Source organism: Geospiza fortis, unplaced genomic scaffold (genome assembly GCF_000277835.1).
Source record: "Geospiza fortis unplaced genomic scaffold, GeoFor_1.0 scaffold98, whole genome shotgun sequence".
NCBI lineage: Eukaryota > Metazoa > Chordata > Aves > Passeriformes > Thraupidae > Geospiza > Geospiza fortis.
In genome coordinates this window covers 4,054,989-4,066,962 of record NW_005054306.1, presented here as the reverse complement: position 1 = coordinate 4,066,962, position 11,974 = coordinate 4,054,989, and the positions used below count along the sequence as shown (strand labels likewise).

Genomic DNA, 11,974 nt, shown 5'->3' with positions numbered 1-11,974 from the left:
TCTCAAAGCCAGTCTAAGCTTAAGTACATAAATGCATGCCAGCTTGTTACTTAGAAGCAGTTGTCTTAATTCAGAGGGCTATTTAGAATATTTAGTTCTCAAGAAAAAGATACAGGTTAAATGTAGGCATAAATTTTTGAGTTCATTTAGAGAAACAGTTTTAGCTTCAAGAACAGCAGAACATTTTCACTTGGCTTCATTTCACATGCTGCCTAATTTTAAACTGCCAGAGCTTTGAGATGCACCCCCTACAGGAGCAGTGCAAATCAGGACAGTAAGGAAACAAATTTATTTCAGAATTAAACCATTTGGTACCATAAAGCATGAAGAGAGTGAAGGATAGAATTGCTGGATCATCACTACAAACAATTTAAGCGAACTTTTATTGAAGCGTTAAGTTGTGGTACAGATATTTTTAAATGATCAAAGTCTAACACCACAGAAATTATAAACACCATACTCCCCCCATCCTGATCACCCAGATAGTTCAATAACCCATTCAACAGCTTTCATTTTCATAGACGAGGCTTATGCTTCTTTTTCTAAGATGCATTCTCTTTCAGTTTTACTTGAAAAGGGATCTTCAGTCTACTTAAAGGACCTCAAGCCAAAAAAGTCAAAACAATTGGGACAATGCAAGAACAAAAAAAAAAAAAAAAAAAAAAAAAAAAAAAAAAAAAAAAAGAAAAAAAAACCATTGAAATATTGGTCCTCAATATTAACACCAAAAAGCATTAGTGCCATTTACAGCATGTAATTGATAACATTGGTAAAGAACATCAATAATATGCTTAAAAAAAAAATCAAAACGTTCCAACCACTTGATTTCTAACCAAGCAGACTTTAGTTTAGAAGCACTGAAAAAGTGCTTCATTTATAAATACAGAAGGAACAAAAGAACCATTGCATCAAACCAGAAAGAGTCAAAACATTGCAAGGACAAGAGGGGAAAAATAATCTCTATTTTGTTGTTAACATGCTGGTCTCACAGCTGTTAAAATCCCAGTATTTGCAAACAAACATAGCTGAAAGTGTGCCAGCTTTTCAAAGCCTGCATTTTAGTCAATACTCATTAAAGTGACTTTGAATTACACACTTATTCATGCTCCATGAATAGCATTCTACTTCACTTCTGTCCAGGTGTCCCAGACAGTTCTTGTTCTATACCTTCATTTAATGCCCTCAAGTCACAGTAAGAGGAACCACCTTAGCAATTAGGAGGAAAAAACAGATGAAGTCACAACAATCAAGTACAACATAAGTCACATGCACAACAATGTCACAGGACTGTCACAAGACAGGCATTAGCTTTGCTTGGAACAACAAAATGAAGTGACACTGGACCAGTTTAGAAGCACTCTTTACAGTCCGAAGTGGCAGGTCACGGGTTTTACTGAGAATAATCCAAACCAATCAACGCACCCAGACTGGCAAATCCCACTCCTCCACCAGCACTACCTGCCAGGGCTCAGGAGCACCAGCTTCCTGTTCTGACACATCAGGTGACTGGGACAGAAAACGCCCGCTGCCAATATCAACTTGCACTTCGCAAAGCTGTCACACAACAACACCAAAGCACTTGAAGCCTGGCTCAGCTCTTCCCCTGTCAAGTCTTGGACCTTCATCAAGTTCTGCCATTGCGTAGCGGTGTGACAGCTCGGGGATGTGGACAGACAAATGGCCATTGAGGTGAGACAGTTTAGCCTGCTCTAGTACCGATACCCACGTTACTAAAGGTGAAAGACCAATGCGTTAGCCCAGCTCTACAGGAGAGCTGAGCAAATTCCTAGAAGCTGTATCAGAGCATGGAAAGTCAGTCTGATTTAAAAATAAATCAACCACCACCTGTAGCAAAACAATTTGTAACTGTTTTAAGAAGTTTCTCCAAACATGAAAGTGTTAATTAAGAATCAGTTTCATTAGAAATCATAGAAGTTCATCAAAAACTGTTTTAGACTGAAATCACAACATAGATTTAAAAAGAAAAAAGGAGTGACAATTTAACAGAGAACTGTCCCCAGTGAGTAGGTTGAGGCTGAAGTCTAATGAGGACGAAAGCCTTGTCTGTGGGGAATTTTTGGTGATACTTGGAGAAAAACTATACTGTGTGTAATTCTACCTGAATCATTTTTACAAGTGTTGTAAAGTTTCATACAGTAAGATTTTTCTACATGCACTTCAATTTCACAGCAAGAGTGGCATAGAGTACCTAAACACAGAAGAGAGCATTCATGCAAGATATCTAACTCCTTGATATAATAATGCATACAATTCAAAATGGTTATACTATGATTACACCTAGGGCTTTCCACAACTACAAGGTGGTGGGAGTGGAAAGCATGGCCCCCTGAATCATTAACTAGAAAGCAACCACCACCTTTTATATGGGATTTCTTTTTGCGCTTTTTCTTCATTCTTAATCAACTGTGCTGTTGCTGGCGATTTTTTGTAAAACTGGTAAAAACAAAATTATAATCACTGAATTGGGCAATCTGGTGATCAAGACGTTTAAACCCCTCAATCTTCTGGGCAGAGGAAAACACTGTGCGACATTTAGAGCTCTGGAAAACAAAAGAAAAAGGGAAGTTACTTTTAAAGCTGTCATTTAGAGATGGATTAGCACACTGCATTTCATATATGGTTCTTACTAAGATGTTTTAAAACTCTTCCTGAAAGTGGAGCAGAAAGTTTCATTCCCAAGCAGTGGTTCTGCTCCCTATATACAGTACTGCTGTTCTGTGAACAATTATGGGTTGTTCAGCCTGGGGAAGAGAGAGAAGGCTCTGGGGAGACCTTATAGGACCTTCCAATACCTAAAGGGGGCTGCAAGAGAGCTGGAGAGGGACTTTTTGCCGGAGCATGTAGTGGTAGAACAAGTGGCAACAGATTTAAACTGAAAGAAGGTGGGTTTAGATTAGTTATTGGGGAAAAAAAAACCTTCATTGTGAGGGTGGTGAGACATTGGTCTAGTGGGAAGTGTCCCTGCCCATGGCATGGGGTTGGAACTAGATGATCTTTAAGGCCCCTTCCAACCCAAATAATTTTGTGGTGCTATGATTAGCTGAGAGCAACACTATTAACAGCAGGTGTTCTAGAACTGACAGCTGCAGGCAAATCCAGGAAAATGCCAAGGAAAGAAATTATGCCTATACAGAACTACATAGGAAGTCGTTAGAATTCTGGGACTGGGATGCTGCATCTTACTGTTTCTGAAGTTTGCTGAAGATCAGATTTAGTACATGCCATAGCACGACTGAAGAGTATTTTTACTTTCTAAAGAAACTACCACTCAAATATAGAGGCAAACTAGAAACTAGTTATCTCCAGTAAAAATCTCTAGCCTTGCTTCATTTGTGTCTATATGTATTTCATCAGCTGATAAGCTAATGCAAGAAAACTCACCTGATTAACAAAGAGAGTTGTCACAAATTTTCCTGGCTTGAAAACCTCCACAACTTTTCTAATCAGGTCATCGTAAGAGGTCTGACTTATGTTTGTTTCAAAACTAACATAAGAAAACTCTGGTTCTGGAGTGATGTGAATAGTCCAGTAAGTTCCCTGAAAAAAAAAGGTATTATTACCACCAAATATTTATTTATTTTTATTTACCAGTGCTAATTATTAATGAGTGCAAAACTTACATCCGATTTCATCCCATTCATTGAATACCCACAAGGATTGAACATTGTAGCATCAATAACAGAACCTGGTATCAGGTCACGAATTCCACTCATCTGAAAGAAGTCAAACAACTCTGTTTATCATGCATCCTTACACTTTAGATTTATCTCAAAGGCAGAATGAACATCTGTTTAGCAAAGGACACCAGAATTCTCCCAAAAACAGGTAAGTCTGGTTACATGTACCACTGCAGATGAGCTTTGTTTGCATCCTGTCACAACATCAATGGCAGTGACAAGCTGCAGGCAAGGTATCACACTGCCTCTCACAGAGCCCAGCTGTATCCATCCAAGACAAGGAAACAGCTTAGAACTCCAAAACATATTTGCTTTTGCTGCTGAAATGGAAAACAGAGCTTCTCTTCAAGCACTATCCACAAAATGAAGGCTGTTTACTTTTACTCCAGAGTAAGGATATACTAGTTTATACCCTAGGAAGGAGTGCAATCCCAAGCATTTTGATTTACCACACAGTACCTGAGCTACAGCCAAATCTCAATAGCAAATACAGTGTGAGAAGCAAAGCCTAAGATGGAAAACAAGATGAAGTCAGTGTACTTGTCAGGAAAACTTGCTCATGTCACACGACTTCCCCATCTGGGTAAAGGAGGCAAACACATCAAATTATGCTTAGACCCCAAATCTGCCCTTCCCCTCATCCTAATGGCTCCCTGGTTTAACCCTGATTCTGATACCTACTTAACCTTTGCATTCCTTATCTCCTTACTCCTTATAATCTACATCCTTGAAAATTACTCAAATTATGGTTTTATCCCTACTCTGACATTCCTCAGAGTAAAAGCTTCCCATCACCCAAAGCACTGCATATTGCTGCTTTCACTAAAGGAAGGGCATTGAAAACTTGAAGTTATATTCCCCAAAATACTCTTGGGTTAAATCCATTTTCCTCCCAAAGTACTAACCCGACACTTTCTACGACATCTCTCCTGCCACAAAATAAACCTTGTATTAAAAGGTAAGTGAATGAAGCATTTTGTTTCCCAACTTCCACCATTCCCCAAAATGCTCAAGTTTTCAAGCAAACATACACGAGTGACATCATTTGCAGTAACACCATCTTTCATGTAGAACTGGTCCATAACTACTGGGTCAAGCTCACTCATCAGAATTTCCAGTGTCTGATCAGGCTGATTGGATATCCGACTCTCTGGGAAATCCAGGGTGTACAGGTACCTACATAAAGCACAAATCAAGTATGTAACACCTATTGAGAGCACCAGGTTCTACTGTAAAGACTTCAAACTCTTCACATACATACCAGCAATCAGAGTTCATACGCCCCATGCAATAAGCTGCTCCATCTAGACAAGACAAAAAGCCTCCAGTTAATTGCCACAGCTGAACATTTATGTAAAATATTATCTTTATTTCCTATTTAAAGACAGGGGCCTTTCACAGAACCCCATGAAGTTCACTGATGCAGTCAGCAGCTGTACCAAATAACCAGGCATTTAACTTCAGGGATGCAAAGTTCATAATCAGAAAAGCAAGCTTCCTCAGAAGTGGGTCTGGACACCTCAGCTGAGAGGCTACTATCAGGAAATCAATATTACAGTTTAGCTATGCACAGAGAGAAACCATGGAACTCTTATAGCCTCTATTAAATGCATTTATGATAATTTCTTTTCAAGTAACTCAGATGAGTACCACAGCTTCCATGTTCCTTCAAAAACCTGTCACTTTAAAATTTAAGATTCTTCTTGTAGTCCGGAACTGCATTACATGTTTGAGTTCAGGTTTTAGCACAGTAACTTCTTCACATTTCATAGCACTTCACACATTCCACATAGTAATGTGTGAAAGCCCCACATTTTTCTTCAGTGTATTACTTCCTTTAAATTACTATCCTAGCTTTTTAATAGGGCTTTCAGAATTCTACAGAGTGACTGGAAGTCTGAAGATTATCTCAGTTTGGACTAGGTGTTAAATGCCAAGCTTAGTATAATTTAAATTTTGGTCTTGGCAGGCTAGTATCAGAAATCCAGAAAATATTTATAGCTTTTGACTTTTATGCAAGGACTGCTGAATTTTCGGCCTGGCAGCCCATACCTATTGTACTGCTCATCACTCCTCACATAACATCAACCCTCCACCCAACTTTGATGAAGTTTCATCAACTTACTTGGGAAAATTTCATTAAGAAACTCTACTTCTTCCTGGAAATTCCTATGTGGGTACTCCTGGTGGGAAGGCTTCATGAAATTCTTACGTGAATAAAAGAAGCTCTGAAAAAATAAAGGTGCATCTTAGGTATTGAGTATTATCCATCCACCTTAAATCTAAGAATTAAGAAAAATGCAAACATTTATCATGAACTTTCACAGGACCTAAGTTTTCCTTGTCAAAACACTGCTACCTGTATTCCCATTTCAGAAGCACAGGGTTATTCCTATCTGAATTTCTAAGCTTCAGGAGACAGCTTACTTACAAACTTGTTTTCCACTAGACAGTGTGGGCACAGTTACTCTTAAGTAACTCAGCTCAATGACATTTGTTAGTTAGCACCCACTAAGAGACAAATAAAAGGGCCACTGCTGCAGCAGAGCAATCTTACTTTACAGTCTTCCCATTATGGGAAGCATACATAAATGTCCAGATTCAGAATATTTAATAAAAATGTATATACATTAAACTAATACATTTGAAATAGCAGCAAAAAGCTTTTTGTGCATTCCAAGGAAGATTTCTGACACCTTACCTGAATTGAGTCAAACCCACTGTACTCCCTAGCAAGCTCCAACAGGGGAACCAGTGCTTGCAGTAAGAGGGTGGTACCACACGTCTTCAAAATGAAACGTCTCTTGGAGACAAACATGCTACTCTCACTGTAAAAGAGGTGTTAAGAAGATATTCAGTGCTCCACATAAAACAATCCAGGAAGGAGTTGTTAGGTCTTGGTCCTTATCCCAACCAAATGCATTACTCTAAGTGAGCAGCATATGGCGCAAACATACTTAGCAAATAGATCAAATCAATAGAATGCAGCTAACATTTGAGAGCTGTTATGATTTACCAAAGCAAACACCTGCACAAGCATGATATTACAGAGCTGTCACACTACAGGAAAAGGCACACACATTAGACACCCTCAAACTACCTGAGGAATACAAACATGCTGTGAAGTGGGTACACAGGCACAGCTATATGATATGCCTCATAAGTAAGATCCAGAAATTAACTATATATAAACGAAGTCAGATACTTAACTACAGCCCAGCTGAACTGGAGATAGGCATTGATGCCACATCCAGGACATTTAAACATGCTTAACAAGTATCTTTTCATCACGTAACTGAACAATGGGAGCAAAAATTAGCTCAAGTAACTCAATGTGGAATGCTGTTTACAAATTCAAAATCAAGGTTAAATTTAATCCAGGATGCAGTGCAACTAGTTACTCTTTCCAGAATTTTGTTTTAAATATATGAAGCTTGAAGAAACAAGACTTGAACACAGTTTCTTTGACTAGCTTGCTCTTAGCACAACCTTGCCCTCAAGGCAGTCTTTTAGAGTACAAGAACTTCAGTATTTGTAATCTGAAGTAAACCAGAGAATGTCAAATGTGTCTGTAAAGTTTATGTACAAAAAGCAAGAAAGTATTTTGCAAGATGAAAAACACATGGCAAAAAGAGCATCCTTACAACTAACTGCAGCACACACAACAAAAATTCCAGGGTTCCAGGAAAGCTACAGTTTTACAGATACCCTTATGTCAGCTGCAAGAGTTGTTCCACTTGATTGTATTTATGTTCAGTTAAGGTTGATCTACCAGTAAGGTTTTTTCGCTGATCTGTAAGTGACACCTATAGCCTATTCTGTTGAAGTAACACTGAAATTCTGTACTGGGGACACTTTGCTCATAGACAAAATTAAGTGATGTCACCACAGCTCTGTCCATCCTTTTGGCCAAAGGAAAAGAGAAACACAACTATGAAGAGATCTGCACCTCTGAGCAGGAGATCCCTGCAAGTTGTAGCCATCAACCTGCCATTAACCCAAGATTGGATTCTCAGCCAAGTGAATCACATATGACAGCTTTCGCTTTTTCCTCTCCTAGGGATTAAAGAATGAGCCAATGCCTTACCTGAGTACATAAGCTTCCTGCTTGTCAGTTTTTGTCACACTTATGATCAAACAATGCACATTCTCCAGAAGTTTGTCCCACTCAAACCTGTGAAGAAATTACAGAAGAGCACAAACAACAGGTTAAACAAACCAAAGCTTGCTGGAGCCCTGGGTAAAAAGTCCAAACAAGACCAGAGTCCTGAGTTACTGGATCTGAGAGCACAAAATGGGAAGAGCTTTTATACAGGGACTGGCTCTCATAATACAGTAATACTCCGTTCTTTGCTCTTGATGGCTCAGTAGTCTTAAAAATCTGTTACCATGATCTGCTGCATGTGGAACCTCAAGCTTCTAACCAGGTGAGTCAGGATAACCTTAAATCCTGCATCCCACACGTTGACAACTTAGGGCATGCTTTAGGTTGAACCTCTAAGCACTTCTACCGCAGCAGTCATTGGCATCAACAAGATGCTTTAATTGACCAGTTTAGAGTCAAGTTCATAATTTCACTGAAAAGCTAAAACCAAATATATTTCAATGGCCTGAATTCAATGAAACCAGGATCACAGAATTCCTTCATACAGTGCAAATTGTAGCTATGGTAGTAGAATTCGGTATGGTGGTAGAAGTTCAGTATTTCAATTCTTTACTTATATTATTCATTCTACAAAGAGTCTGAAAAAAAATAAACAAAAAACAAGGGCTCAAGTTAAGCCAAAAGGCTTTTAAGTACTCAAGAGAAATGACGGGGTTGCAAAAAAACTACTTTGGTTGTCACTTCAGTCTTGCGTCTACACCAGACTAGTAGAATTCAATGTAGTCAATTTTGCTATAAATAAGATAGGAACAGATACAGCTTCCTGACGTCACAAAATTACAAGACTGCCAGCTGTCCTACTTCTCCCTGCCCAAAGCATATTCCACCTGCAGGTTTGTGCTGGCTCTCGTCCTCAGAGAAGTCACGATCCAAGAGATTTACTAACCCAGCATAAAACTAAGCTGCTCATCAGCAGAGCTGGAATAACTGCAGGAGCTAGCAGCACAAAAAAATTGCCAATTTTTCATCATCAAGCAAGTTCAGCTTGCCCATATAAAACTGTCAGCCTAATCCTTCTGCAGGAGGCAGACCTCTCACCCTTTACTGACACTGCAAAAGCCCTGTCTGTGGCTGTATGCCAGGACAGAGCACTCACTGTTAATTCCATCAACACACTTTCTCCTGCAGCCATCAGTCTTTCCCCTTAGAAAACTGGTCAGTTCATGAAATTGAAGTTTTAGATTCTGTTACATGCATAATTAAATCATCCATATATTCTGTAGCCTTTCTGAACAGTCAGCAAATAAATGCCTTAACTTCTCCCTCAACAATTCATTTGGGAGAATGTCTTTTGAAACTGAATTCTGTACCTTTAATAATACCTGAGGACTTTCCCATTTTAAGTACACCAGAATAGTAATATTCATATATATGATTCAACCAGAACATTGAATTAAGAAAATCCCATCGATTTAAGAAAATCCTATCCATTTAAAAAACAGTCATAATCAATGCACATCTGATTAATTTAGAAATTCTGTGATATAACCGGATACTTAAAATCAAAGTGAGGTTTACCCCAGTTAGTGACACTTGATGAAATGCTTTTCTGCAAACACAGACATGACAGCACAGACATTCAAATCTCCATGTCAAATTAAAAAGGTTATTTTGAGTGCTCAGCTCAAGTCCCACACATTTACTCAGCTCTATACTTATGTCATTGACAGGAGTTTGCTCTGTTCCTTAAACTCAAGTGTACATGAAAATGCAAGTGGCCGCTCACCTTAAAAAGGCTGGTAAATGCAAATAATGAAATAGACACAATATAAACTATTTCTAAATGCTCCTAGAAAAATCATACAATTTTGCTACTAAGAGTACCAAAGGATTTAGTTTTCTCTGGCTACAGCACACCAACCTAAGTTTGCCAGCCACTCTTCCTGTAAATTGAGCTAGGTAATGTATTAGATTGTTCAAACTATTCCAGCATCCCTACCACCATCTTATCTGCCATTAAATAAACACCCAGAGTCTGACATTGCATTTGGGAAAGGTGAGGAAGAGTTCCCTGATGCTGAGCTGTACTAACCCCATTTGTACATTACTACAAATCTGATTTTGTACTTGCCCAAGCATTAATGGGCATGTAGCTATCTTAGGCTTTGCAAGAGCACACATCTCAGCCTTCACAAGCTTCTTACCGGGTCAGACAGTCAAAACCTCAGCCTCAGGCAGGCAAGTGACACTTTTTGTTTAAACACCACTGTAGTGCAGCTCTGTGCAGGCATTTCAGAGAAATGTGCATGCTCCAGACACACATTAGCAGAGGAAGATGCAACAAATTTGGTAGTTCAGTGAGGGGTCAGTACAGCACCAACAACACACAATTGTGCGTAAAGTGCAAAGCCCACGATGCAAAGGAAGCCCTGTTATGCTTGTTGGTACTACAGTTGGTATTTAGGTACCATGGCTGAAATCTGGAGTTGCACAAGACCTTTGCACATCACAGCTTTGCTCAAGTCCTCACTATGGTACTACAGAAACCATGGCTAAGCATACACTAAATGTTGTGTTCAGCCTTTACAGAAATAAAGGGCCTGGTCATAATTTGGTCTGCCTGGAGCAGCACTAAGGAAAAACTCTATAGCTTTAGAAACAGACAGGGTGCTAGGCTTGCTCTAGAAGCATACAGAGACTAAGAAAGGGTTGCAGCACCCAGGATGAGACTTGGCCACATTAGGGAGAAATTCTGCAGGGATACTGGCCTGTATCTGTATGCATTTTAAAGCTAAGTACAGAAAACTAAAGAAAGGCTGGATTTGATCCAACATAATCTATTTAAACAAGATGACCATAGTATTTGGCATGTTCTATTGTTTAAAGCACAGCTAAGGAAGAACATCTGGGACTACTTTGTCCCAAGTAGATTAAGTTCACTACAAGTCTAACTCTCGTATTTCTTCCCCCCCTTTTTTTTGTTCCATATAATTGTCAGTAGCTGAGACAAACGATATCTACCCACACTTGAATGAAGAAACAAAATCAACCTTAAAAGTAGTATTTCAACGGTTATCACTACATCTATTGCAGCTATTCAATAATAAGTAAAAATCTGCGAAGTTTGTCGAAGACATCTCTTTGTGAAAATCCTTTCTTAGGATTTTTCCTGCTGAAGCTGAGAAGTTTCAGCAGCAAGATGTAAACAATGGTTATCTGCTGCTGTGGAATGCAACAGGTCCGTCTGGATTGGCCCATCTTGGATGTTTATAATTAATGGCCAATCAAGGGCTGAGCTATCTCGGACAGAGTCTGAGAGAGCTGCTTTTGTTATCATTCTTTTTAGTATAGTTATATACTTATATACTATAGTTATGTATCTTTTCTTTTTAGTATAGTTATAATGTAATATCTATATCACAAAATGATACATCAAGCCTTCTGAACATGGGGTCAACATTCTCATCTCTTCCCTCACCTGACAACCCCAGTGACCACTGTCACATAAGTTAGTAATTTAAGTATTTGAGAACACTATTAATTTCATAGCTGAGTTAAGTTTTAACTTGGAAGCAAAGCCTGCAACTGAAACAGGGTACCCAAGTAAGACTGATTCCCAATTAAGTGCCATCATGGACTTCTGCTCTTCAAAATTCCCCCTTCAATGATCAATGTGCAAGGCATTACTATTTCCTAATTTCCCATAGCCAGACATCAGAACAATGCCAGTTGGAAACTGCTTTCCTATACTCAAGTGTCAATGGCAGCTCTTACTGGAAGCAAGTTCTGCAGCAGACCTGCAGACACCAACTTGAGACTGACTTCTCACTCATGTGGGCTCATTGACTACCTCATTTCCAAAGATCCACTTTCCAAATTTTTAAATAACTGCTACTTATCCTGAGTCAAATTAGTTTCTTGAATGGGCAAGCACAATGCACCTCAAATGACTGCACCTTCTCAGAGAACAGCAAATGAAAATAGAATACATCTACTCAAGTGTGAAGAATTGTCCTTGCTTGAATGGTAAAAAGCTATTTGTTCTACACCTGACTAGCAGAACATCCCAAAAGGAAAAAAAAAGGAGGGAAAAAAATCAAGCTTAACAATTTACTCCTATACCTGTGTTGTAATATTTAGTGCCTTATCAACAGACTTGTTACCAGAGTAC

The 11,974-nt window shown here is 39.0% G+C and overlaps 1 protein-coding gene across 1 annotated transcript in view; it reads right to left on the bottom strand.

Moving 5' to 3' along the window:
* Positions 1-355: 355 nt before the first annotated feature.
* Positions 356-11,974, bottom strand: part of AMD1 (adenosylmethionine decarboxylase 1) — a 16,561-nt gene continuing 4,942 nt past the window's right edge. The window contains exons 2-9 of the mRNA XM_014312063.2: positions 7,786-7,872; positions 6,400-6,526; positions 5,824-5,926; positions 4,960-5,002; positions 4,730-4,874; positions 3,642-3,734; positions 3,403-3,558; positions 356-2,561 (exon numbers count right to left, since the gene is read on the bottom strand). Of these exons, the coding sequence (XP_014167538.1) occupies positions 2,421-2,561; positions 3,403-3,558; positions 3,642-3,734; positions 4,730-4,874; positions 4,960-5,002; positions 5,824-5,926; positions 6,400-6,516 (798 nt within the window). The 5' untranslated portion in view covers positions 6,517-6,526; positions 7,786-7,872 and the 3' untranslated portion in view covers positions 356-2,420. The remainder of the gene's footprint in view (positions 2,562-3,402; positions 3,559-3,641; positions 3,735-4,729; positions 4,875-4,959; positions 5,003-5,823; positions 5,927-6,399; positions 6,527-7,785; positions 7,873-11,974) is intronic.